The 27211-nt window shown below is 45.8% G+C and overlaps 1 protein-coding gene across 2 annotated transcripts in view; it reads right to left on the bottom strand.

The window, feature by feature from the left end:
• Ttn (titin) overlaps nucleotides 1-27211 on the bottom strand; it is a 271400-nt gene that overhangs the window by 192201 nt on the left and 51988 nt on the right. Inside the window, exons 46-69 of one of the 2 annotated variants that reach the window (XM_041639884.1) lie at nucleotides 14370-16916; nucleotides 13310-13588; nucleotides 10478-11041; nucleotides 9261-9545; nucleotides 8884-9162; nucleotides 8204-8482; nucleotides 7828-8106; nucleotides 7426-7713; nucleotides 7039-7317; nucleotides 6660-6941; nucleotides 6290-6568; nucleotides 5900-6178; nucleotides 5519-5797; nucleotides 4999-5286; nucleotides 4600-4878; nucleotides 4165-4446; nucleotides 3792-4070; nucleotides 3387-3665; nucleotides 2996-3274; nucleotides 2609-2896; nucleotides 2113-2391; nucleotides 1629-1910; nucleotides 440-718; nucleotides 42-320 (exon numbers count right to left, since the gene is read on the bottom strand). In XM_041639884.1, the coding sequence (XP_041495818.1) occupies nucleotides 42-320; nucleotides 440-718; nucleotides 1629-1910; nucleotides 2113-2391; nucleotides 2609-2896; nucleotides 2996-3274; nucleotides 3387-3665; nucleotides 3792-4070; nucleotides 4165-4446; nucleotides 4600-4878; nucleotides 4999-5286; nucleotides 5519-5797; nucleotides 5900-6178; nucleotides 6290-6568; nucleotides 6660-6941; nucleotides 7039-7317; nucleotides 7426-7713; nucleotides 7828-8106; nucleotides 8204-8482; nucleotides 8884-9162; nucleotides 9261-9545; nucleotides 10478-11041; nucleotides 13310-13588; nucleotides 14370-16916 (9291 nt within the window). Of the gene's footprint in view, nucleotides 1-41; nucleotides 321-439; nucleotides 719-1628; nucleotides 1911-2112; nucleotides 2392-2608; nucleotides 2897-2995; nucleotides 3275-3386; nucleotides 3666-3791; nucleotides 4071-4164; nucleotides 4447-4599; nucleotides 4879-4998; nucleotides 5287-5518; nucleotides 5798-5899; nucleotides 6179-6289; nucleotides 6569-6659; nucleotides 6942-7038; nucleotides 7318-7425; nucleotides 7714-7827; nucleotides 8107-8203; nucleotides 8483-8883; nucleotides 9163-9260; nucleotides 9546-10477; nucleotides 11042-13309; nucleotides 13589-14369; nucleotides 16917-20047; nucleotides 26658-27211 lie in introns of those variants that run through there. The other variant, XM_041639883.1, reaches the window with a different exon arrangement.

The following is a 27211-nucleotide window of genomic DNA, read 5'->3' on the forward strand; positions in this document are numbered from 1 at the left end:
ATTACAGCGATTGCTCCCAGGTTCTAACGGGGACCGCATACCTAAGACGGTCAGTGTGGCCATGTTCTCCCTCACTCCACCGTCGTTCTTGGCTTGGCAGATGTACTTCCCAGCGTTAGCCGGCTCCGCTTTAGCGAACTGCAGAGTCGCCACATTGTCCACGAACGAAATTCTAACGTTCTCGCTCTCTCTGACCACTTCTTTCTCTTTAAGCCACTGGACAGAAATAGGCTGGGCGCCTTCTATGGATGCTTGCAGCTCGGCAGGCTCTCCAGCCACCACCGTGAGGCTGCTCAGCTTGGAAATGAATTTTGGTGGTTCTGAACGGGAAAAGATGAATGGAGATTGTTCAGAAAGCTTTCCGGGCAAGGGAAGAGAGAACACATGGAGCGTTTTGATCACGCCTGACATTTCTGCCGTGCGCAGAAATCACGCTCACCTTTTAGTTTTATAGCGCAGACACAGGTGTCGGAGCCCACTTCATTCTGGGCTTTGCAGTGGTACTCGCCGATGTCCGCAGATTCCACGTTGAGGATGTGGATGCTGGCGTGGAAATTCTTAGATGCGATCTTGTACTTCTTGCTGCTTCGGAGTTGGCGCTTATCTTTAAACCACACCACCTCAAACGGCGGTGTTCCTGAAAGCTCGCATTCAAGACTAACTTCTGTGTTCTTAAGGGTTTCTACTACAAGAGGGAAGCTGCTAAAAATGGGTGGCTCTGGAAAAAAAACAAGAATTGCTCATGAGTTGGGCTACTTGATAGCCTCCAAGATAAAAAAAAAAAAGGGTTTTTTTTTTCCCCAATTAGAAGCATGGTTTAAGATAGTATCATTTGTAGGTAGCACTATCACTTTTTAGCAAGATAGGTGGAGAGTCAAGATGCATCCTAGAGGGCTCAGTTGAGAAGGTCAATGTGCTGCTTTATCTTGGACTACAAAGATGGATACCAAATTTATAAATAAGCAAATGTATCAATGAACGGAAATTCTGTGAAGTATGGAATTTTGGCTTTAGAAATTAAAAAAGAATGTCATTTCCACTTTACAACAGAGACACCCAGAAATCACAAGAACGGCGGTGATCTGAGCCTTCCTACTCTTAACAATCATCTTACAGGACAAACTTGAGTTTTATGGTAAAGCATGCTGAGAAGAGGCTGTTGAAAATACTGGCACTATTTGCACCACAGGAAAGTCATGGTTTTTACACAAAGGAGCTGATTTGTGAGAAAGAGGAAACATATTACTGTCATTTTAAAGATGTAATATTAAAACCTAGATTGTCTGTATGTTACATCATTATGATGCAGACTATACTGGAGATACTGATATAGTTTCAGCGTGACTGAAACCAAAGGACCAACGTAAACACTTCCCATTCATTTCTGTATGTGCGTTTTGGCGGATGTGTTGAGGTGGCCAAAATTACAGTATCAGAATTACAGGAAAAATATGTCAAAACACCCAAGTGAATGTAAACAAATCTTAACAAGAAACAGCATCCGATGGGTGACATGACTCTATCTTAGGCAAATCCCCTTGGGAGCAGTGTAGCGTGAGACGCCTTGATGCCCAGGGGAGAAGAAGGTGATGGGTTTCTGTTAATGAGGAACAGAAGGAGGATGCTACCTTTTACTATAACCTTGGTGCTGCAGCTGGTGCTGCCAGCAGGATTCTGAGCCTCAAGGATAAAATCTCCGCTGTCCTCTGTCCCGAGGCCGTTCATCTGTATGACTGCCACCGAGTCGATGAACGTCATTTGGTACTTGTCACTGGCCGTGAGTTCATGCTCATTTCTGTACCACACAACTCGGATTTCTGGAGAGCCAGTGATCTTGCACTCCAGGCGAGTGGAGTCACCAGCTTTTACTATTTTGGATGCTTCCAATTTCTTTACAAACTTCGGTGGTTCTAAAGAGTCAGGAAAAAAGGAGATCATGAAAAAAGAGCGAAAAATCACAGACGCCCAATTGGGTAGTAGATAGGAAAGGGAGACACAGGGCCAAGGTCTGGGAAAATTACTCAGCCATGTTAGAAAGCTGCGTTGTAACAGAGTCTAGGAACAACAGAGGCATGAGTCAGACAGAAACATTGGACAATCAAACCTGCACACCTGTCACAAGCAACATTGTAGTGCAAGAGTCGCTACCAACGTCATTGGTAACTTGGCAAGTATATTGGCCCGTCTTGGAAGCATCCACTGAGTAGAGATTTAAGAAGCTCGTTGACCCCTCTAGGCCAATGAAGCATTTCGGTCCTGAGACAAGTTCCACATTATCCTTGAGCCACTTAATTTTGAATGGCGGTGTTCCTTTCAGCACAGCCTTAAATTCCACTGTAGAGTCAGGTATGGCTTGCTGCCGCTCAGGTTTCTCTAGGAAGCTTGGTGGTTCTACAGATTTTAAGAGAGTCATATTTAGTCACAGCCCAATATTTTTTTAATGGGTATATAAGAAGAAAACTCAAAAAAAGAGGTAATGATTAAGTATTTCTTAAACTCAATGAATGTGCATCAAAAGAAACAGAATTACTAAGATCTTTTACCTCTGAAGATACAAGGTTAAGAGCAGTACCCTTTAAAGAGTAGGAGAGGACCAGGCAGCCCTCACCTTTCACAGTTAAGATGCCACTGCAGGCAGCATCTCCTGCCACATTGGACACCTTGCAGGTGTAATTCGCAGTGTCTTCTAGCTCCAGACGGCTCACTTCCAGCGACACGGTGTTCTCGTGACAAACGAGTCTGTATTTTGCACTTGTAGATATTTCTTTTCCATCCTTAAACCACTGAGCACTGATAGGAAGTGATCCCGAAACCTTGCACTCCATTTGAATAGAAGAGCCCAGAACTTTATCCATCTTGGTTAACTTTTTGGTGAACGATGGGGGAATATCTTGGTCTATCCAAGGCAAACAGCAAAAACACACCATTAACACGCTGCTGCTTGTTTACAAGGTGTCTGCTATACTTAAGGGTAGCTGGGGGGGTGGGTACACACCTAACACTCTTAGGTAGGCATCGCAGCTACTGCTTCCGAAGTCATTTTCCACCTTGAACGTGTACTGCCCACTGTCTTGTTTCATGACCGACTGAATCCTAAAGCTGGCCACATTGTTTTCAAAGCTCATTGAGAAGTATCTACTGGGTACAATTTGCTTCCCGTCTTTAAGCCATTTGACTTTGAGTTCTGGTGTTCCGGCTACCACACACTCCAGGGTGACCGGGTCTTTCTCGGTAACATCAACTGACTTAGCTTTCTCTATGATTTGAGCAGGTTCTGCAGTAAGAATGAAAATGTGCATAAGTTAGGTCAGTAATTCTCTTGGAACCCAGCTATGCTGATAGAAACATCTCTGTAGACCGCTCCTGAAACAGAACCGTTCACCGACCTTGCACTAGAAGGAAAGCGTAGCACCTCTCAACTCCCGACTCGTTCTTGGCTTGGCATGTGTACCGCCCACTGTGGCCATTATCTACACTCCGGACTTGAAGTGTGGCTACGTTGTCCACAAATGAAATACGGACATTGTCACTCTCCTCAAGAATCTGGTCGTCCTTCAGCCAAGTTATAGAAATCGGGGGCGAGCCTGCGACAGTACTCTGAAAGGTAGCCGAGCTCTTCAAGACAGTCGTGACATTTTCAATCTTCTTGATAAAGGACGGTGGCTCTGTGAGTAAACGAGACAGTGGGTCAAGAAGAGGCACCTTTCAGCTCCTATTCATTTCATTGCCTACATACAGCTAAAGAGCGCCCAGTGTTCTGACTCGGGGGCTGATCCTCGCACGTGACTGACCTTTCAAGGCAACGCGAGCGCTACAAGAGCAGCTGCCTCCTTCATTGGCTATGATGCACTGATATTCACCCACATCGGAGGGGTCACACTTGGTTATGTGCAGATAAAACACAGACATTTTCTCAGACATTGTGTACTTCTTGCCGCTTCTGATTTCCTTGCCGTTCTTCAGCCAGGTGACTTCGAGGGGCGTTGTCCCCATGACTTCACACTCCAGCTCCACATCACTGTCCTTCACTACCTCCGCAGGCTCCAGCTCCCGGATAAAGGTGGGGGGCTCTACAGAGTCGAGAGGAAGACAGAGAGCGGCTGAACTCAAGGGAAGCCCTGAGTCCAGCACGCAGCCCAGCTGAAGCACAGCGCCGTCACCAACCTTTCACTTTGAGTTCGACGCTGCAGCTCGCGGTACCTGCATCATTTCGAGCCTCACAGACGTAAGTCCCGCTGTTGTCTACCCTGGCATTAGAGAGCTGGAAGGTGGCTAAACCATCCACGAAGGAAATGCCGTATTTCCTAAGATCTGTTATTTCGTTCCCATCCAGATACCAAGAAACTCTGATTTCTGGAGTGCCTGTCACTTGGCACTCAAATGTGGTTGACTGTCCATTCCTCAGCACTAACACTGGGCTGGGCTTCTTGATAAACTGAGGAGGTTCTAAAGACGAGAAAAGAAAGAGTGACATGCTGAATGTTTTTTTTTTTTTAAAAAAAAATGAAGTCCCATGACCAAAACTGTTTTCTTAATGCACTTTCCCTTCCCAAAGACAAGCTAGGCACGCAAGGAGAAGAGGCTACAGAGAGAGCGAACCTTTCACAAAGAGGGTGGCTTTGCTGCTTGTTGTACCAACATCGTTGCTCAGCTGGCAAATGTAGGTCCCGGAGTCGGCAGCCTTGGCTGAAAAGAGCTCCAGAATGGTGGAGGTGTCGTCCTTCCAAACCGAGCGGGCTGCCCCGGGGTGCAGCTCTTTGTTATCTTTGAACCACTTTATTGCCATGGGTGCTGTGCCGCCCACAAGAGCCTTCAACTGAACCCTCGTGCTGGGATTCACGTCTTGTGACTGTGGCTTCTCCACAAAGTAAGGGGGTTCTGGGATGAAAGAACAGGAAGCAGAAGGAGACAGATTTATTTCCGGGCTCAATGAAGAAGAGGAGAATTAAGAAGAGCAAGGCAATAGGGTTTGGAGAGGTAGAGATCAAAATTGCCAACCTTTGACGGTCAGGTGACCGCTGCACTGGCTGTGGCCTGCCTTGTTGGTGGCGGAACAAGAGTACGTGCCACTATCTGTGCCTTCAAGCTGACTTATCTCTAAGAAGGCAGTGTTGTCATGGAAAGAGAATTTGTATTTGTCACTAGCTGAGATTTCTTGGTCGTCTTTGAACCACTGGATGCTGATGGGATGTGAGCCGGCCACTATGCACTCCAAGTCAATAAAAGATCCTTTGATACTGTCCATTTTCCGTAGTTTCTTGGTGAACGAGGGAGGTATAATAAGATCTATCCAACAAAGAAGCAGGAGATTTAGGTGAATCTAGCTATCTGTTCTCTCCCTTTCTCTCTTTCTTTCCCTCCCTCCGTCTCTCCCCTCCGACCACAAAGCGCTAAGGCATCAACCCAGTACCTTGCGCACACGTGAACCCCGCCCATAATCCTCTATATCCTCTTTAAATCGCGCGAGAGGAAAGGCCCCTGAGATGCTCAGCTCCTCTCTACGGACATCAATACCAACCTAAGACGTTAATTCTAGCCTTGCAGCTGCTTCTCCCCACATCATTTTGGACCTCAAAAGTATATTCTCCACTATCTTTCTTCTCTGTGGAGATAATCTTCAGTATTGAGACTGTGTCGGTGACACTAATTTTGTATTTCGGACCCAGGGTAAGTTCTTGGCCATCTTTAAACCATTTGGCTATGATCTCCTTAGTCCCTGAAAATTTAACTTGCAAAGTGGCTGGGTCTCCTTGGGTGACATCTATGGACACGGCCTCCTCCGTTATTGTCGCAGGTTCTGTTGGAGACAAAAAACAGGTGTGGCTGTGAAGCGCCCCACTCAAAGGCCTGGCACCTGCACCGCTTTCCCCTCCGACCTACGGCAGCTCTCAGAACCAACCTTTGACTGAGAGCAAAGCAGAACACCTCTGGATGCCTGCATCGTTTTTGGCTTGACAGACGTATTTCCCATCGTGCTTGACTTCGATGCCACTCAGGTAGAGACTAGCCACATTGTTCTCAAACGTCATTCTTATACTGTCGTCTTCCGTGATCTCTTCGTTGTCTTTCAACCAAGTCACGGCGATGGGCAGGGAGCCTTTGAGGGTGGCCTGGAAGGCAGCTGTGCCTCCACGGAGGGAGCTGGTGGTCTCGATCTTCTTAATGAAGGATGGGGGTTCTAGCAGAAGAATGAGTGCTCATCAGTACCAGCTCTAAGGCCAAACTGCGTCTAGACACTTAAGACGTGTCTGTGTAGAAGAGCCCAGCAGTCAACTAAGCCAACACTGACCTCTTAGTGTTACCCTGGCACTGCAGGTGCTGCTGCCCACCTCGTTGGTTACCCGGCACTGGTATTCACCCGCATCTGTGCCTACAAACTTGAGGATCTGCAGGCTAACCAGCTGGTCCTGAATGAAGGTTTTATATTTCCTACCACTCCTCAGGGTCGTGTTGTCTTTGAACCAAGTGATCTCGAAGGGAGGGGTGCCTGCCACCTCAGCCAGTAGCATGACATCGTACTCCTTTAAGACTTCCATGGGCTTAAACTCCTTGGTAAAATAAGGCGATTCTACAGTAGAAGAGAAGGGCTCATGTTAATGGGCAGGGATCTGGGCTACAAGTCAAAGGCTGGGTTGCACGGAGAAAACGTGAGGACAAACCTTTGACTATGACCATGCTAGTGCAGTGGTCACTGCCAGCCTCGTTTTGGGCTTCACACATGTATTCCCCGCTGTCTTCAATGGCCACGTCTGTAAGCCTTAAGACTGCGGTGGACTCCACAAAAGACATTTTGTGCTTGCTGCTCTCTCTCAGCTCTCTGTCGTTGGCAAACCATGTGATCTTAATCGGAGGGGTGCCCGTGACTCTGCAGGCTAGCTGAGTGGCATCTCCCTTCTTGAGCAGCTGTGAGGGCTCTAACTTTTCCACAAACGTCGCAGGTTCTGTGGAAGGAAGGGAGTTATTAAGAAACAGCCGGAAGAGGAAAAGAACTTGTGTGGGAAAAGGGTCGCACGAAGGCGTCAAGAGAAGAAGGCAAACCTTTCACAAACACGTCTGCAGTGCACTCCACACTGCCGGCAACGTTGCTGACTTTGCACGTGTATGTGCCCGAATCTGAGGTTTTCACAGCATAGAGCTCCAGGGAGCTCTCTAGAGCTTCTTTGGTGATATAGCAGCTTCCGCCAGACACCAGCTCTTTGTCACCTTTAAACCATCTGATGGTGATCGGCGTGGATCCTTGGAAAGTGCTCTTCAGGCAGACTGCTGAACCAGGCAGGACATCCCTAGACCCTGGCTTACTTACAAAGCTGGGTGGTTCTGAAGAATAGGGAGAAGACAGAATGGGAAGGCGTTAAAGTCTGGACCCAAGGGAGGGAGTCTTAGTTTGAAATATTGGTAAAGCAGGCGACACGGTTCCTAGCCAACCTTGCACAATCAGGGCTCCGCTGCTGTCTTTGCTCCCCACGGAGTTTGTGGCCCGACAGGTGAAATTCCCTGCATCGCTCATGTCTACCCTGCTGATCTCCAAAGAGGCCGTGCCCTCCACAAACGCGATCTGGTATCTGTCCGACGCAGCGACTTCCTTGCTGTCCTTAAACCAGGAGACCCTCATGGGGAGGGAGCCAGCGATTCTGCAGTCTAACCTGCAGGTACCGCTAACGACGCTGTCCACGTTACGTAAGGGTTTGGTGAAAAACGGAGGGATGTCTCGATCTGTTCGTGGCATAAGAAAGGAAACGAGATCAACGTGGCAACGCGCTCAGGGGCTCACCCTCGGCTAGTTCTGTGGGTTGTTGGAGAGATGGGTAGTTCTCTGAACATACTAACCTAACACAGTAAACGTGGTCTCACAGGAACTGCTGCCCACTTCGTTGGAAATCTCAAATGTGTACTGGCCACTATCGTGCAGCTCTGCCGAGTAAAATTTCAGCTGGGCAATGTTATTTTTGAAACTGATCCGGTACTTTTTACTAGCAGCCAAGGGCCTGCCGTCTCTGTACCACTTGGGCTTGAGTTCTGGGGTGCCTGACACTGTGTACTCCAGGGTGGCTGGGTCCCCTGCGGTCACTTGGATCAGTTCGGCTCGCTCGATGATTTTGGCAGGTTCTACAAAGGTATTAGAGAGTTAAGATTCCTTAGCATGAATCAAGGCTTAACTTGAAGTGAAAAGGCCAAGGAAGAGCTAAAATGTTCCTACACGAACCTTTAACTACTAACTCCCCAACAGACGTCTGACTGCCGGCTTCGTTTTCGGCCAGGCATGTGTATTTGCCACCAAGACTAATCTGCACATCGGGGATGGTCAACACTGCAACTCCATTAGCAAAGCTCATTTTAATTTTCCCGTCTTCTTTAATGACTTCTTGGCCTTTCATCCATGTGACAGAAATGGGTTCTGAGCCTCTCACGGCAGCTTGTAAGATAACAGTTTGTCCTGCTAGGGCTGTAAAATCGTCAACTTTCTTGACGAAGGTTGGTGGTTCTAGTTAAGGAAGAGAGCACACACAAGCGTCAGTTCCTACACAATGGGCTCCATCCGCCTACACGCTTCCCTTGTCCAACACAACCGTCACACAGCACTTGGTTATTAGAAAGAAGAAGGAGAGTACATGAAGAATTAGCAATTCCATTCAAGAGAGGCACAGAATGTAAATGTTTATCAGAAAATAAAATGACATTTTATGTAATTTCCTTTTGTTATCAGATAATAAATATTTCTATTCACAGCAAGACAAAGACTGAGTGAAAGCTCTGGGCCCCAAGTTCAAATTATGACAAAACACATTTTAAAGGTTAGAAGAAGAGAAAACAAATAAACTTTCTTGTTATGGATGAAGAAAGCTACTTGGAACAACGTATTAGACAAACGCCCCCCACACTAACCTTTCAGTAAGTGTGTCGCGACGCAGCCACACTTTCCAACTTCGTTAGCGACTACGCATTCGTAATCACCCACATCCGCGCTATTGAAAGATGCGATTTCCAGAAACACAAAAGACTTCTGAGCGAACACCCTGTACTTTTTACTACTTCGAATTTGCTTCTTATCTTTAAACCAGCTAATTTCAAAGGGCCCCGTGCCTGCGATTTCACACTGAAGGAGCGCATTTGCCCCGCGCACTATGTCTGCGGGCTCAAGCGCTTTGATGAACGAAGGCGGTTCTACAAAGGCACGAGAGCACAGGGTGAGTTGTGAGCTATGAGAAAACCAAAGGGGAAATTTCTCAGCAAAATAAAGAGCGCAACCTCAGGAAACAAACCTTTGATAACTACTTCCGTGCTGCAACTGTCACTGCCCACGTCATTGGTGGCTTCGCAGGAATAGGTCCCACTGTCGTCGACCTTGACATCAGTGATGTCGAGGATCGCCTCAGAATTGTTCACAAAAGACATTCGGACTGTATTGCTTTCACTAAGCTCTTTGTTATTCTTGAACCAGGTGACCTGGATGGCAGGGGAGCCTTTCAGCTTGCAATGGAGGCGTGCTGATTCACCCGGGAGCATTAAGTAAGAGGGATCGACCTTCTTCACGAAGGACGGTGGTTCTACATGACGTGTATAAAAAAAAAAAAGGAAAGAGAAAAGATGGAGACAATGACTGAAACATACACACCACACAAGAAAAGCAGACGCACGTGACAAAAGACAGAGCATACAGAAAATACCTTCACAAGACTTCTGAACAAGTCATGAAGCACCCAGCCTCCCCTTCGCTCTGAACCACTTCCCCATCTCTTGGTAAAAAGAAAAGAAAAGAGACGCAAGCAAGCAGACTATATCTATATGAAGAGCAATTTTCTGAACGAAGACATCAATAATAGGCATGTTAACATGGATGGGGGTAGGGTATCCCACCAGCTCTCAACCTACACAAAGAGCTGCAGGCAACCAAGACATGCTGAGGGCAGGAGATGTGGTCTTCCTCGGGGAAGAGCACATCAATTGGATATTCTGTATCAAATGGTTTTAGTAGTGAAGACATATGTACAAATATTATGATACAGACAGAGCAGGTTGTAGTTATCGATTTAGGAATATATGTGTGTGTGCGACAAAAATTAATGAGAAAAGAGGCTATGGATTTGAAAGAGAGAAAGGAGGGTGGTATGGGAGGGTATGGAGAGAGGAATGGGAATGGAGAAAGAAAGCAATGATAATTTCGAAAAAGAAACAATTTAAAAATAAGATGGTTAAGAGTTATCGACACACTGATTCTTAGAAGAAATTGTGAGCAAGATTTGTTAACTGCTTTTTTAAAAGAGCCAAAGCAAGAGAATTCTAAAGAAGATTACACACAAATAAAAATCAAATAACAACAAAAAAAGCCAACCAGATGATGTCAGGACTTTCCCAGACCCAGAGGTTTGCCTTAGGAGTTAAATTAGGAACAAAGGGTGCGGGTGGTACAGCTAACAGTCTTTCTTCTAAGACTTCCTCGTGGACAAGGAGGTGGCAGATGGCTGCCCGGCACTCTTACCTCTCACAGTGACTGTGGCGGATGAGGAGCTGCTTCCAGCCTCATTAGAAGCTGTACACGTATAGGTCCCAGAATCTTTTAGTTTGGCTAGAGGAATCTCAAGTGACGCTATTTTATCTTCAAAGTAGATCTTGTAATCTTTCCCAGCTGGCAGTTTTTGACCGTCCTTGCTCCACGTGACCGTAACTTTCCTGTCTTCATCTACTTGGCACTCGAGGTGGATCTTCTTATTGATGGCCGACTGCACAGTCTCTAACTCTTTAATGAAGTGGGGTTTGTCAATGATGGTCAACTCTGCCTGGCAGATATCGGCTCCAAATTTGTTGGAAGCCTTACAAGAGTAAACCCCCCTGTCCTGAACGGCAAGGTTGGAGAGCTCTAAACTGTGTTTGTTGTCTGCGTCCGTGATCCGGCAGGTAGGCGACGGTGAAAGGGCACTGCCGTCTTTCTGCCAGATGGTCTCGATCACGGGAGTCCCTGACACTGTGCAGAGGAACTTGGCTGTCTTACCCACGAAGGCTGTAAGGGACTTGGGTCTGGAGAGAAAGGTTGGTGGATAGGCCTCTGCAAAGAGAAAGGTTTGCACGTTACATGTAGTCTCCATTGAAGCTCTCCAGGTCTTGCTGAAATTACACGTTCTAAGACAGAGAAAAGATAAGTTATGCCTTTAGGTGAACACAAGACCTTATCTTAAACAACAGTGCAGTGAAAAGACCCAAGACGATGAAAGAAAGGGATGAGCACTCTTGACAGATTGTTTCTAGCTAAGACAGAACAAATGTTCCCTCAAAGCTCTGTTCAGAGGGTCAATAGGTGCGAGGATTTGATCAGCAGGCTGGCTGGTATTTTAATTTTGTAAATTAGAAGACCAGAAAGAAGGTGTAAAAAAAAAAAAACACACACATGAGTTGGCTGAAGACGGGGTAAGACTGCACAGAACTTTACACAAGTCTTTCTAACCCTCTGATAAATGCCAGATCATTAAATCACTTAACTTCAAATGCACCCCCCCCCCAATTTACACTTATAAAAATATTTCACAGCAAAAGCTTCCCATCTCTGTTCTCCATTCTGAAGCAAAGTTTTAGGGTCCGTTCCTGCTGATAATAGACATGGACTCTACCTCCTTGTTCTTTGCTCCTGTGGCTGAAGCCCCATTATTGAGCTGGGTTAATTTGGGTCAAGAAAATTCTGAACTGTCATTGAGGATAATGCCACCAGGGAGGAAAGCCCAGGGGGCCTGAACCCCTACAGGCATCAAAGGAAAGGCCAGTGGGACAAAAAAAGTCTTCCCCAGGGAGGAGCACACCAAATGGTTATCCATACCGAACAGTCAGATCTGAAAATATACAAGTCACATTATACAGACTTAACAGGTTTTATTTAGGATTATATATATATATATATATATATATATATATATATATATATATATGTATTCGTGTAACAACAATTAATGAAAAGATAGGCCATGAATAATAAAAATAGTAAAGGAGAAGTAAGTAAGAGGGGATGGAGTGAAGAATAGGTTAAGCTATGTAACTATATTAATCTCAAAAAAAATGAAAAAAAAAAAGAATGCCAATCTTGGCTGTATAGAAACATTTTGGCTCCAGACTGAAAACCAACCTAGCTGGATCACCATGGGCAGCTTCCCTAGAATTTCAAAGACTTTTGGTTCTGTGATAAAGTCACAGAGTAAAAGATGCTTCAAAGAACTCTTTTTCTTTTCCTGGGGTGAATGAATGGGCTCCTTTCCCCTGACATTCTCACGGAGTTAAGACACCACCCAAGAGCAGCCCTCCTCCCCAAGGACCCTCCCTTCCATCAGCATCTGAGGCCTCCACTAGGAAGAGAAGGGGAGGGGAGGAAGGAAGGGAGGGAGGAGGGAGCGGAGGAAAGAAGGGAGGGAGGGAGGGAGGGGAGGAAGGGAGGGAGGGAGGGAGGGAGGGAGGGAGGGAGGGGAGGAAGGGAGGGAGGGAGGGAGGGGAGGAAGGGAGGGAGGGAGGGAGGGAGGGGAGGAAGGAAGGAAGGGAGGGAGGAAGAGTGAAGGAAAGGGAAAAGGACAGACAGACTGATTTTCTTTTTCTTTTCTTTTCTTGTGTGGTTCAGTTAGGAAACTGAGAATGGAGTATTTTGTAGTTGCCCTAATTTTAAAGTTAGCAATGAAGGCTGGCGCAAGCATCCTCACTCAAAGCCCTGTTTTAGCCCCTGTCTTCGTGTGAGACTTAGTTTAACTTTAACTGTATAGTCTGATTTTTTGTAATTCTGGTTTTATTTGGAACTCTGTTTCTGATTGGTTATTCGGGTTCATATTAATGATGGAGGTTTTTGATGGTTTTTGTTTTGTTTTTGAGACAGGGTTTTTCTGGGTAGTCCTGGCTGTCCTGGAACTCACTCTGTAGACCAGGCTGGCCTTGAACTCAGATATCCACCTGTCTCTGCTTCCTAGGATTCAAGGCCTGTGCTAGGATTAAAGGCGTGTGCCGTCACTACCTGGCTATTTATTTATTTGTATTTATTTATTTTTGTAGCACCAAACACTCACTCCTGAAATGTTTCTTATTAAGGAGGCAGTCAGGCTCATTTGATAACTTAACACCTCCCTCCCCCCTATCTCCTGCCCCCACAAATAAAGGAATGTTTGTTTCGGCTGCTGATCAAAATGTGACTACAAAGGACGACCTGTCCCCCATCCCCTCTGGGCTTCTTAGTTGGCGTGATAACATGGTGGATCTCCAGCTGGTGACGCTCTTGGCACCTGGACACAAGGCAACACACGCCACCAGCTGAACTGAGAAGCCAGCACCCACGCCAGTGTGCGGCGTTTACCTGTGACCGTGAGCGTGGCCGTGCAGCTGACACTGCCATACTCGTTGGAAGCTTTGCAGGTGTACTCGCCGCAGTCCACAACCTGGGTCCTCAGGATTTCCAGGCTGGAGACGTAATTCGAAGACCGAATGGAACACTTGTCACTATCGTAGATCTCTCTGCCGGCTTTGAACCACTGGAACCGGACGTTGGGGGCACCTTGGATCTCACAGGTGAATTTGGCCAGGTGACCCAGAGCCACCTCCAGGGGCTCAATTCTCCGCTTGATCACAGGGGCCGCTGCGAAGGGAAGCAGAGGCCATTAGCATGCCACCTTGTCAGGCATCCCACATTCTTCTTGCAGACTAACTTTTGCTGCTGTTAACGAAATAAAACAGTTGAAATTGGTGAGGCGGGTTGCGGCAGTCTAGGACACGTGACTGGAAGATGAGCATGGTCGTGAAGGCAGAAACAAGAAAGGTCAAAAAGCAGCAGCTTGTGACAATTCCGACTGTTACTCAGCAGTGAACTGGGGAGGGTGGCTACCGAAATGAAACGTGATGCTTTGGGTGTGCATGCATAACCACGGGGCGTGTCGCTCAAATCCACCATGCTGACTAAGAACTGAAATTAAGGTGAAACCACGAAACATCAGCTGAAGTGGTGAGGTGAGACGGAAGCTAATAAACAGAAATAGACACAGGGAGACGACTAATCATGGTTATCTGGAGTTTAGAGAAGAGCCTGGCGATTTTAGAACGCCTATGTACCGAGAAGGTTCTATTACTTGTTATCAAAGCACTTTCATATGAAAACATATTTATCATTATAAAACATATGAGAATATGTTTTACTTAAGAAAGTCGGTAGCAGCGTGGCTATGAAAATGCTCTGCCTAACGAGGCAGTCGGAGAGAAATGTAAGCTAATAACCATGATTACGTCTGCACTTCTTTCCTTCCTGTTCTAAGTAGCTGGCATTCTGGAAAAGAGACAGGTAAGTGAGGCTTCAGCGGTGAAACCTAAACCATCACAACTCAGTGGGTATTAGAGCCGGATCCCCTTAATCCCCGGCGTCCAACCTCTTCCTCCGACAGTGAGCTTTGCTGATGTCCTTGCTTTTCCACTGTCGTTTGAGGCCTCACAGATATACTCCCCCTCATCCTCTGCCTCTACCGTGTCGAGGACCAGAGTGTAGTCATTCTGTTCTTGTAAACGCTTGAACTTTGTGTCTGTTGACAGCAGTTTCCCCTTGAAATACCAGTTCACCTCCTGAGCATTTGATATGGAGGATGTAAAGCGGACAGTCCCGCCTTCCTCAGAAATGGCATCCACTAAGGGTTTAAGTATAGTAGGGCACTCCTCAGTTAAGGTACCATCTGTTTCTTGTGACTTTACTGTACCAGCCTTCTGGGTGCTGCTCTCTTCTGCTGGTTTCAGAGTCTCAGCCTGTGCTCCCTCATCAGCATCTCCATCTTTAAACTGACTTCCCACACTCAGACAACTGACCTGGTCTTGGGAAACGAGATACTCGGGTTCAGCTTCTGGTTCTACAATGACCTCAACTTGCTCTACCTCCGAAGAGTGGTCTGTTTCACCCTGCACACCTAGTTTGGCTTCTTCCTGAATTCTCGGATCCTCTGCTGTTAGGATGTTTATTTCTTCACATATGATGGAGCACAAGGCATCCCTGAGCTCCGTCCTCAGGTTAGCCATCTGTGGATCTATGTCGTCAATAGCGACGGTTAACTCCTTGCTCAGCGACTTCACTGAGGTAATAAGGTAGGTGCAGAGGATGCGTTTGGGCTCCTGAGTGAGGTCTACAGCCTTGACCTCCACCTTGCCAATGCCTCTCAGCCACTCAGAGAAAAGACTGCCTTGCTCACTGGCCACTGCAGCTTGCAAAGCCCTGCGGACCTGGGTTTTCAGTTGTAATCGCTGCTCTTCCGGAATAGCGGGAAACAAAGTTTCCTTAGCGAGCAGGTCACTTCCCTGAACCTCCATCACTCCCTTGACTGCCTCAGGCTCTTTCTCAGGCTTAGAGGTTTGGCTGGTGGGCCCTGCCACGTCCCCTGCTTGTTCTTCCTTGAGTAGGACCTGCTTCTCCTCGAGTGCTAGCGGGAAGCTCAGGGACCTGCCTTCCTCAGAGCTCTGTGCAACACCTCGCCCTGCGCTTTCTAGGGGCTCTGTAGTCGCCAGCAGGATTTCGCCGCCTTCTGTGCATGTGTGTTCAAAAGGGACTTGGGGCTCAAAGTGCACATTCGAGATGGCAACCTCAGGACCCTCTAGACTTTCCACATGGCCCTCAGCTACATCCTGACACAGGAGGAGAGCTCTTTGCTCTTTGTCCACTTCAGAGATAATCTCTTCTCCTGACTGAAGTGCTTTGTCAGCCACAGAGGAAGGAAGTGAATGACCAGGAGCCGCTGGCGGAGAGCATGGGGGGATGTTTGCAGGCTCTTGGAACTGTGGAGCATCTTCTCTGGGAAGGGTTCCCTGAGGGTGGACAGTCTGCATCTGTAAAGGAGGAGGTGGCTCTCTGTCCAGCTGTGTGTGAACAGTGCCATCAATGGGAGGAAGCTCCCCAGTGCTCTCGGGGGGGTGCAGCTTCTGAGCCTCTATAATCACCCCAGTATTAGGTCCACTGTTGTCAATGTCATGCTCATAAGAAAGCTGCAGCTTCTCTTCTGCCGTTGTAGCAGCTTCTGGAATGGCATCCTTGACAAAGGCTGCGGCTTCCTGCTGCAAATCAAATGCCTGAACTGAAGGGCCCCTTGTGGATGTTTCCAGAAGATCCCCAGGAACTCCCGATGTGGACTCTGTTTTGCAGGAGGCGTCTGTCACATCCGTGTCCTCCAGAAGGACAAGAAGCTCTGCGGCGCAGGTGGCCTCACCCCACATGTTCTTGGCCTTACAGACGTACAGGCCACTGTCTTCCCTCTGGGGGTCGTTAACAATGAAGGTCCCAGAGCCATCAGGATTGTGAATGATGGTGTAACACACATTGGTAAAAAGCGGCACGTTTCCTCTGAACCACAAGACGGTAGGGGCGGGTTCTCCATGCACCAGGTACTCAAAGACAGCAGGGATCCCTGGAGCACACTGGACTGGTTTTAACTCCTTGAAGAAGTAAGGAGGACAAGGCCCCTCAGACTCCTCCTGAGCTTTCTTCACTTCTGATTCCACGTCTTTGTACCTCTCCCCTTTGGGGGTTATTTTTAGATAGGCGCTACACACTGTTTTCCCGTATTCATTACTGGCCATGCAGGTGTACTCTCCCTCATCCTCAAATCTGGTGAACAGAATGATCAGGCTGTGGTTATCCCCATCAAAGACAAATTTGTAGTCGGCAGAAGGGGTTAACAACACCCCATTAAAGAACCACTGAATTTTAGGCTTAGGGCGGCCAATGACAGTAACAGACAATTTAGCTACATCTTCAATGCTTATTTCGGCATCTGATATTTCTCTGATGAAAACCGGGGCCGTGCCTTCCTGTCTGGAGTCAAACTGAGTGGAATGAGCTGCAGGCTCAGATAAAAGTTCAAGTGTTTCATTCATATTATGGAAGTGAAGATCAGAACTATAGGTTGGAAATTCTTCCTTGGCAGACAGAGTACTAGCAATCTCTGTGTGGAGAAAAGTTATTATGATATTATGATAAGATTTTGCTTAACAAATAGTATCAACCAAAGAATGAGATACCGATTACCAGCCTTCTGCATTGGAATCAGACTATGGTTAGATTAATTTATCCAAAAACACATTCTTAAATTTTCTTAGCCTGCTATGGGAGCTCAAACAGCTGTAGCTACTACACCAACACAATTTTCTGTCCAATTCATCTGGTAGGGTTTACAAATGTGAAGTTTGAAGAAATACTAGATAAATATTTATAAATCATAAATCCAGGATTATTTACATCAACTTCTAAAAAATGCATAGAACTGTTATGTACAGTTTTCTTGAATCTAATGATTGATTGTTTTCAAAGAAAAAAATATGTTTTAGTTAGTACTTCTAACTGTATATCAACAGCAACAGTAACAAAAGTGGGGACCTACATCAGTAATCCTAGCACTTGGAAGGATGAGGCAGGAGGATTTCCAGTTCAAGGTCAGCTTGAGGTCTTTCCTGTATCAGACTACAGGAAAGGTTTGCTTTCAACTCCTGAAGGAGCCACTGTTGTCTATTACTAGAAAATTGGGCCTCCCTCATTCAAGTAACTAGTCAAAGTACTTTAAGAAATGTTTTAAAATAAGACATTAGTTAAGGAAACAGAGAAAGCAGAAATAAGAGACGATGATGCCAGTATCAAAATGTTGGTGATAATTTATTGTGTAAGTCAGTTGCACAGCATTATTGAAGTAATACACATTCTGTCAACACTATCACAACCAAGTGAAAGACATGTAGTCTAACAAAAGGAAGCCGATTCTTAATTCAGTCTTCTGAGGAAGTAGGACTGCCCTGTTACTTGTAGGTTTATTGCCTAAACGAAAGGTAGTCTTGCCGTGCTATTAAACACTTCCCTCTCGCTCCACATTGGTGTCTTGATTTCTTACTGGTCTAGACTTTCAGAATGGGAAGGCAGGCCTTGGGTCTGCAGGCTGTAAAACACTAGTAAAACTTGTCTGCAGCACGTGGGATATTTACTAAGCTACTTGGGAGTGTCCCCGAGAAACCACTGATTGACTGCATACACTTAAAAGACCAAAGGTGGCCACTTAGCTTTGGGTCTGCGCTGGGTGCATTAGCTTCCCCTTCTCTTAATTCCCCAAAATGACTGCAAATAGAATGGATGGGATATAGTTAAAGTGCCCTGAATTGATAATATGTTAAAATATTTTCAAAAGTTTCCCCTATTTCAAAACATGATCTCTCTCTCCCTCCCTCTATCCCCCCTCTCCCTCCCTCCCTCTCTCTTCTCTCTCTCTCTCTCTCTCTCTCTCTCTCTCTCTCTTTCTCCCTCTCTCTCATTACTATGGCAGGCTTTAAAACTGGGTGTCATGGAGTCAGAAAGCAGAAAGTTCTATTTGACTACCGTGAGTGTGGGGGAAACTTACTTTTTTCTTTCAGCTACTGTTAGTCAACACATCTTCAAGTTCAACGCGTGTCAGACTAGTGGAATCATCATGAGAAAATCTAATAAAGCTTTCCTTATGTGAATGTATGTGTGTACTTAAAAAATCAACAAATAGGAAAGCGTTTTCTGCCTCTATTTTCACCACTCTTCTGGATTTTGAATGTGATTGTGTTTATAATATGTGGTAAGTGTGCTTGTCATGTTGGCTATGACTCATACAGTATATGACTAAACGTAGAAACGACTCCTAAGTGCCCTTGCTACAGAACTAGCTTTACCAGAGTCAGCTTGACAGTCGTGTGGTCTATTATATCTAACGTCTTATCAAAAAGGCATTTTGTACTCTCTGGTAAAAGCAAAAATCATTGTTCCACACTTGTTTATCACTGGATGATGGTCACTCAAAACAAAGACATTTAAAAAACAATTGGAGGAGACAATCAGCTCTCCCTATTTCCTACACATGCTTTTAATCTTCTGGTTTGGAGGATGGGAAGTGATTTCCGTTGCAAGAATAACATCAACGGATGAAAGGAACAATAAATATGGTAGCTCTAAGAATTCTTATGGAAATTAAATCTGAAATAAATGTTGTATGTTTGATAACCGATATTAATATGGCTAATAGAATCATGGACCTTAAATACTGCATACTCAGGCATACTCACTCTCTCAACTCTTTTCTCATCTGCTACAAACTGAAACTCACTATGTTAGTTTTGTAGCTGGAACCACTCAGTGACAAAGAAGCTTGCTGTTGACTATAACCTCTGAGGTCTTTAGATATAATTCTACATTTTTATGTAAGAAAACTGACTTTTTTCACTTATTATGTCTTATATGCAAAGATTAAGGTCCACATTGGTTTACAGCCACAATATTAAAACATTTATCAATTAGTAAAATTGAAGAATAAAATTAAAATTCACTGTATAAACATAAATATCCTACTGGAATTTGAATGTTTATTAATATATAGTTAGTTTTAAAGATTAAAATTTTATAAAAATAATAAGAAAACTTACTCTACTGCCATATATATGTGTGTGTGTGTATATATATATATATATCCTTTAACAAAAATTACCATAGTGTCTCTATTAGAGATCCTGACATTGACATATAGTTAAAAATTCATATGTAGATGAAATGTTAATACCCCCAGGTTGATGATAGATCAATGCTGCACTTGCACTTGATGCACAAAATGAGAAAATAAAATATTTTCAAATGTGGAAAGACCATTATCTGTATGTTTTCCCTGCAAATGTTTAAAAAAAAATCTGTAGAGACTTTGGCCCCTTCAAAACCAGTGCAAACACTCAAGATAAATAGTAAAGATAAAGATATCTCTTAAAAGCAAACCTCATTATCAAGATCGCAACACAAGCAGATTATGAAGTTGGCTACCATTTGAACAAAGCTGCTTTGTTTCTTGCTTTGCCATTGTGCATCTGAGTAAATCAACACAGGTTTGTCTAAATGTGAAGAGGCTTAGTATTCAAAAATGACTTAGGGTCAGGGGGTGTTTTCTCTTACCAGCTTCTCTACATGCTCATCCAGTATGGTCACCTTCCCTCCTGCTGTGCACCTGCCAGTGACCTGCTAAAAGAGAATTCTCAGACACCCTGTGGAGGAGGGGTCGCGGAAAAGGAGAAACACAAACAGTTGGATAGCCACAGAGGTGTTTAATTGTGCTGGATGGAACACACAGTGTAACTGACACAGTGATGGTTTCTGTGTTCAGACCACAGAATATTTAGATATAAATATAAAGATGAGATTTCTGCACAGAAAGACCACATCTCCAGGGGGCTTCGTGGTCACGATCCAAATATAAAGGTTACATCTGGAAGGTTGCTAATCCATAGATACTGACAGTGCCTGAGGCCCTGAGAAATCCCACTTTAAGAAAGGGTGAGGACGGCCGAGCTCCTAGCCTCTCCTGAATTGTTCGTAGCTACGCAGCTATACTCTCCCCCATCACTTTTCAGTAAGCCTGTTATGAACAGATGGTGGAACCCTATGCCACTTTCCTCAGCACTGAACCTTGATCCTTGGACCAATTTTCCATCCTTGTACCAAGAGACTGTGGGTCTCGGAGAACCACGAACTAAACACTGGAAATACGCCGCTGTCCCTAAAGGAGCGTGACAATCCGAGACACCTTTGATAAACCTGGGAGGGCCCTCTACCACCTGGAATTCAAAAAAACTGTCTGCGTATTTGTTCCTTAAGAGTAATTCCTCCTTCTGACTGCTTAAAGTCACTTTGCTTGTCCTTGGGGTCACCGCAGAGACTGGTGACCCAGAGCAAGAGTCTCCCATGGTGAGGAAGCCTCGGCAGATGGCTTCTCCTGCGCTGTTCAGAGCTCTGCACCTGTATGTCGCACTGTCTGAAGGGCTGATGTCTCTGATTTTAAGGCTATGTCTGCCTTTCTCCTCACTGATGACATACTTCATGCCATCCGGCTCAATGCACATGTACTCCTTATACCATTTGACTTCTGGCGTAGGGATGCCTATGACGGAACATTTGAACACGGCATCGGAGTTTTCTGGAATCTTAAAATCACAGATCGGTGTTATAAAACGAGGAGGCATTTCAAAGGCTTCTAAATCAATGTTAAAATCGGTGCCTTCTTCCCCTCGGGACGCCAGGCTGGGATCTACTAGATGCCGCGGAAGGATATCTAAACTCACAATCATGCTCTTATGGTCGGGAGTAAATTCAGGGACCGTGACGATCTTCACCTGCCTCTCAAATTCCGTCACATCTTTCTCACTTAATTCCACCTCCAGGACAATCTCTTGAGGGGACGGTGTTCTTGAGGAGCTGGCGTTTTCCAGGTCAAACTCCATGACGTGTTGGTGCATCACTGGTGGTGGGAGAGCCACAGCCCTTTCCTCTTGGGGTATGACGTCTACATTCGCAAAGCTTTTCGCCTCCCCGATGATGTTGACCGCATGGCACATGTACTCTCCCCCATCTCCTTTTCGGACGTTAGAAATTTCTAAAGACCACACATTGCCCACCCTTTCCATCTTGATTTTGTCATCCGGCTCCAGCAAAGATTTATTCCTATACCATTTCACACCGGGGGCCGGGAGACCCTCAACTTCAACGATGAAGCCTAAAGTTGTGTTTTCATAGATCTTCCTTCTGCTTAGCGGTTCAATAAAAGATGGAGGTGTTTCATTGTCTTTGGGTTCGATGGCTTCACTAGGTGTGCCGAATGAATCTGAACGCCATATTTCGGAAGAGGAACTCCTCTCTTCTGTAGGTGTATGGAAATGTTCGTTTGGTGTGCTGTCTTCCCTCTCTATTTTTGACAGGTTCATGCTTACATTTCTACTATGGTTTGGTCCTCTAGTAGGAATAAAATCTCTCTCTAGTCTCTCTCCTAGAGGAGTGGAGTATCTCTCTAGAGCCTCCCCTGGAGGAGTGGAGAATCTCTCCAGAGCCTCCCCTGGGGGAGTAGAATACCTCTCTAGAGCCTCCCCTGGAGGAGTGGAGAATCTCTCCAGAGCCTCCCCTGGGGGAGTGGAATATCTCTCCAGGGCCTCCCCTGGGGGAGTAGAATACCTCTCTAGAGCCTCCCCTGGGGGAGTGGAATATCTCTCCAGGGCCTCCCCTGGGGGAGTAGAATACCTCTCTAGAGCCTCCCCTGATGGTGTGGAATATCTTTCTGGTATTTCACCTTCAGAAGGTGTGGAGTACCTTTCGCCATTTTCCTCTAAAGCAGTGGAATCTCTCTCCAGGGGCTCACCTCTTGGATTTGCTAAGGATTGCTCAGTTACCCCTGAAGGTTTAAAATACAAATCGGGAGACTTTGGAGACTCCAGATGCTCCACAGATGACGGCGGGCTATAGAACTGATCTAACTCAGGCAGCTCCTCACTGCTTGTACTTCCCACATCAATAGAAACATCCGACTCGGGGGAATAGGGCCGTCCTAGGGATTCCTGTTTCTGGTTGTAATATTCATACACAGTGCTGAAAGTTACTTCTTCAACCTCCATGGAGGTGACCGACACACTCTGGACAAGTTCTGCCTTGCGGTTGGTGTCTCTAACCTCCGGCACCTCATCCTTTCCCGCAGCAAGTAAGTACTGTGTTAGGGAGCTCTCAGACGCCCCCTCTTCCGTTGTTTGGGCCTCCTCCAATCTAGGAAGACATTCAGGAAAACAAGTTTCTACCTTTTCTCCTTCCACGGGAGAGAAAGAGCTTTCGTTCTGAACATGAACTTCATGGTAGGGTTCTTCTCCTGGGGTCTCAGTTGTTTCCTTTCTTTGCTCATTTAGGTCCTGCTGTTCTCCAGTCATTAAGAACGGCAAGCACTGACTGAGAGAGAGCTGTCTGTGAGGCTCGGCTGCCCACTGAACGTCCCCTCTGGGGTCTTCCAGAGTTCCGTTGTATCCCTGAGCCACACCACATGCTGGTCCCGAGGTAGAGCTCTCTTCCATCTCAGGAACCTCCAAACGTTCCTCCTCACTCGCCGCCCTTTTCAGCTGAGAAATGAAACTAAGTTCATCTCCTAGAGAACCATTTTCCTCAGAAATGTTAGCTTCTCCCGTGTCAGCTGGTGAAGTCTGAAATAAAGACCACGATTCACCATGCACTGTTTCAGAAAAAGACTTAAGCGAGTGATCGGTTTTTGAAACTGCAGGGTTTGGTTCCAGTCCATATTGAAAGCTTTGGCAAACGGGAGTTTCTTCTTTGGGGTGTGCTTCCTGTTTGTTCTCAGTTTCTTGCTCCTGGAATACCTTGCCTGGATCTTCAACGTGAGAATACATTTGCTTTAGATCAAAGACAATGTCTTCAGGACTAACCATTTCTGATGTATGTTGTTGAGTTCTTAAAGAGCTTTTATCTTGTTGACCATTGGCCAGGTCTTGGGATTTTATGCCTAAACTGTCTATCTGTGAGTGAAACTGCCTGAGGTCAAATGTAACAGGTGCTTCGAGCTCACCCTTTTCTGAAGCTATGGCTTGATTTAAAGGGTGTTTTTCCTCCTGCTGTTCCCTCTCTTCTATTTCAAATTCCTCAGGAGCTTGATGGGAAAGCTGCTTCAAATCCATCACAATGTTAGTGGAATCTGCTTCTGTGTGTGAAGACATTTCCTCTGCCCGATGCATATTTACTCTCAGATTGCCCGAGCCTGATTCTCTTTGCTGTACAGAAACCTTGAGATCGTCCAGCTTCTTCTGTGGGGCAGTAACAAAAGATTTCTTGGTCCGCCTTTTTTCTAGAACTCCCTTTTCTGCATGCTGCAGCTTTTCGAACGCAATGATCTTATGCCTCACCTTCTTCCCTGGGTAGTACCTCTCTCCTCCAAGGGCTTCTTCGTAGGTAGTGACAGGTGAAGCTTCCATATCCTCAACAGCATCAGAGGTTCTCTTAGTGTGGATATTCAACACATAATCGCTTGGCGAATGCCCTTGCGTAGTTCCCCGTTCTGGTCCACGATTTCCAAAGTCATCTCCGACTTCTTTTCTAACACTAGCTTTGCTGACAGCAACAAATGGAGAAACAGCATCCTCCGCTCTCTGTGGTTGAGAGGTTTCACTTACATGTGCCTCATCTTGGTATTGTAGCAATTCTGCCCTGTGAGGTTTATCCATGCCTGTGGGTCTAGAGGTGCCCTGCGTAGATCTGAATAGCTTCTCACTGGAAGTGGTACAGTATACTTCGTTTCTCTTATCCACCTGCCCAACTGTCTCAAGGCTTTGAAAATACTCCCTGACAGTATATTCTTTTACATTTGGTTGGGCGGCAAAAGGACCAACTGGATTATCATAAAAATGTGTCCTTATAGATTCCTCCTGAACTTGGGCTTGCTGAGATTTGGAATACTGTGCAAAGGTTCCACTGATACTTTCCAGTTGGCTGTATTCCCTGGAAGTGATGGGTTCTACGGTTAAATCTAAAATGCTCTCGGCTATGCCTGAATCATTTTCAGCCATACATTCATATCTTCCAGAATCTTCTGAATTGACATCATTGACATACAACCTATGGCTATAATTCACCTTTTCGACCTCAAACTTTTGGTTCTGCTTTATAAGAACACCGTTATGAAACCACGTGACTACAGGCTGGGGCTCCCCCGATATCAAGCACTCAAGCATTATAGAATCGCCTTCCCTACAGCTGGCATTCCTGGGCATTTCCTGTAACATTTTGGGTGGCTCATTAGTGATATCAGAGGAGAAGATAAACTTGTGTTTTGGTGACTGGCTGATTTGATCTCGAGGTATTGCTTCGGGTTCCAATTCAAACAGCTCCCTGTTTTCTTGGTCCTGTTCTGGGGTTGGGGTGGCTGAAGTTATCTGAATCTCTACAGGGAAGGAGAGCATCTCTGTGTCTGCAGAGGGGAGCCCTGGGGATTGAGTTTTTGACATATAAAGATGTCCTTGGCCCTCTTGACTGAAAGACGCATGGGTACTTCTTGCCTGGTCAAACGCCAGTGCTAGCTCTTCTTCTTCATCTGCATAGTCAGGCCAGGCTGGGAACTTATGAGGCTGGGACTCCGACTTCCGCTTTGCCCGCACGCTAAGCACACCTGTCGCTTTTACTGTTCCGTACTGGTTAAACAGCACACAGGTAACCGAGCCTCCGTGTCGTGGCTGAACAGAAGGAAAGGTTAACGTTGAGTAGTTCTCAAACGTATGAGTGGTGAAGCCTTGACTCCGTGGTATTGGCATCTCATTGATGTACCACGTCACTATGGGCTGAGGGTACCCTTGAAAATGACATACAAATTTACAGCTATCCCCCTCGTAGACTTCTTGAGATTCAATATCCTGAAGAAATGAGGGTGGGCAGCGTGGTGGATGCCTTTGAAAGTAATTTTCCAAAGCTCTTGTTCTCTCCTCCTGCTCAATTTTGAATGCTTCCACGTTTGTGGGGGACCACTGTCCTTCTCTCCAGCCCTTCGGTGTTCCTCCATCACCATCTACAACTTCGGTTTCTTTAACAGCTACAGGTGTAGCCAAAGACTCGCTGGAATATGGCGCGAGAACTCCAGGCACCCTTTCGGGAGCCTCTCCTCTCCCCTCGCCCTCATATTCGTCTATTTTCTGGTCAGGGGTGTTTGTTGATGCTCCGATTACAGCGCTGTTGGTGGCTTCTTCAAATCGACCCCTTGCTTGTGTGTTTTCACTTACAAGGCCATACTCGTCAAAACAGCCTTCTGGTAGGCTTTCTTCTAGAAATGTCTCTTGACTCACGTAACTTTCAGTCTGGAGAATGTCTTCATCACCAGTCGCTTGGACACTTGGAGGGGGCTCTCTATTTTGGTGTATTTGATTAGGAAGGGAGTATGGATTTGGGCTGATTCTCTCAGCTGAGTTATGGACCCTACCCCTGTCTTCAACAAACTCACACACCAATCTCCTCTTCATTTCCTCACTAGCGAATGGAGAGTCCCTAACAACATCCTCACCTCTCACGGCCTTTAAGTTTATTTCAGATGATGAATCTAAAAGAGATAATTTCTTTTTCTCTAAGAAGATTTTTCTAGCCTCTCGCAAACGCTGCAACTTGACTTTGGTCTCCTCATCGAGGAAACTTTGGCCTACGTTAAGCCAACCTCCGACATCCGATTTACTCTCTGACCGCTCCTCGTCATACACATAGTCCACTTTCCTGCCAGGGCTCACTGCTTTAAAGTGGATGGTTCTCATCATTCCCTTTTGTTCCACCGCTTGTTTTTTGTTAAAAGGGGAGCCAGTAAACCTCAGGTCAACTTTGATCCTGTCTTCTCTCCTCTCACCTAGAGCCCCCGCGTCTTCCCAGGTCTGTTCTGCCCTTTTCAGAAATTCTAAGTACCGCCCATCCTGCCCTTTCTGAATAACGTGCAGCGACGCACTGGTCTCAGCGGACCCCTCACTGTTAACCGCCAAGAGCCTGTAACTCCCAGAATCTCGGCCTTGGACCCTCTTCACTTCTAAGCTGGAAGAATGTTGGTGGACATGATTCTCAGTGCTTATAACCCGACGGAGACCTGTGGGGATGGGTCTGTTATTATGAAACCAAGTCATTTCTGGAGTTGGACAGGCAATCAGTCTGCATGTAAACACAACAGGTTCACCCTCTACAACATATTGAAATGCAAGTTTCTGAGTAAAAGTAGGCTTGAAGCATTCGGGCCAGGAGCTCGTGGACGACATTCTGCTTGCATATCTCCTTGCCATCAGGGAGTGTTGCTCTACGTCTTCAGAGTCGGAGAAGGCACTGCGCATGTCTCCGGCAGGTTCAGCTTCTCCCTCAGAGAGTTCTTCTGCAAGGAAAATGAAATTACAAAGCATTTTACTATTTTCCACAGCACTTGGAAAAAGTTGAAAATAAATGAAATTGCAAAATCGGAAATGAAATAAAGTGCATGCTACAGAGTCTCACAAATCCATAAAATTTCACTCACCATATTTGTTCGAATAAACGCAACACCATGCTCTGTTTAAAAGATTCTGACACGAAAACCGTTCGTTGTCGGGTCTGCTTTCTTCAGACTGCTGAAGTTTCTTCTTGAACAAGCAAAAGTGCGTTTCAAAATAACGTACTCCTCTGTGCATTTGCTTTGAGAGCAGGACAACTTTGCTGTTGTGATGGCTAAGAGGAAAGTCTTACCTGACTTGCAGAGAGTAGAATAAACGCCCTTTCTGATCCTTTGGATTGTAGATTTAAATGATTAGATTTTTGAGAATTAACTATTTGAAAAATATATAGAGCTATAATCGTCAATAGATGGAATAAAATGAGAAGGCGTTTATTCGAACTAATACAGCTATAGAGTCATGACATTATGCAAAATAAAGCAGGCAGGGGTCGCATGAG

The sequence above is a fragment of the Microtus oregoni genome, unplaced genomic scaffold, assembly GCF_018167655.1.
Source record: "Microtus oregoni isolate MIOR12 unplaced genomic scaffold, Mior012 000060F_ref0000265, whole genome shotgun sequence".
Taxonomy (NCBI): domain Eukaryota; kingdom Metazoa; phylum Chordata; class Mammalia; order Rodentia; family Cricetidae; genus Microtus; species Microtus oregoni.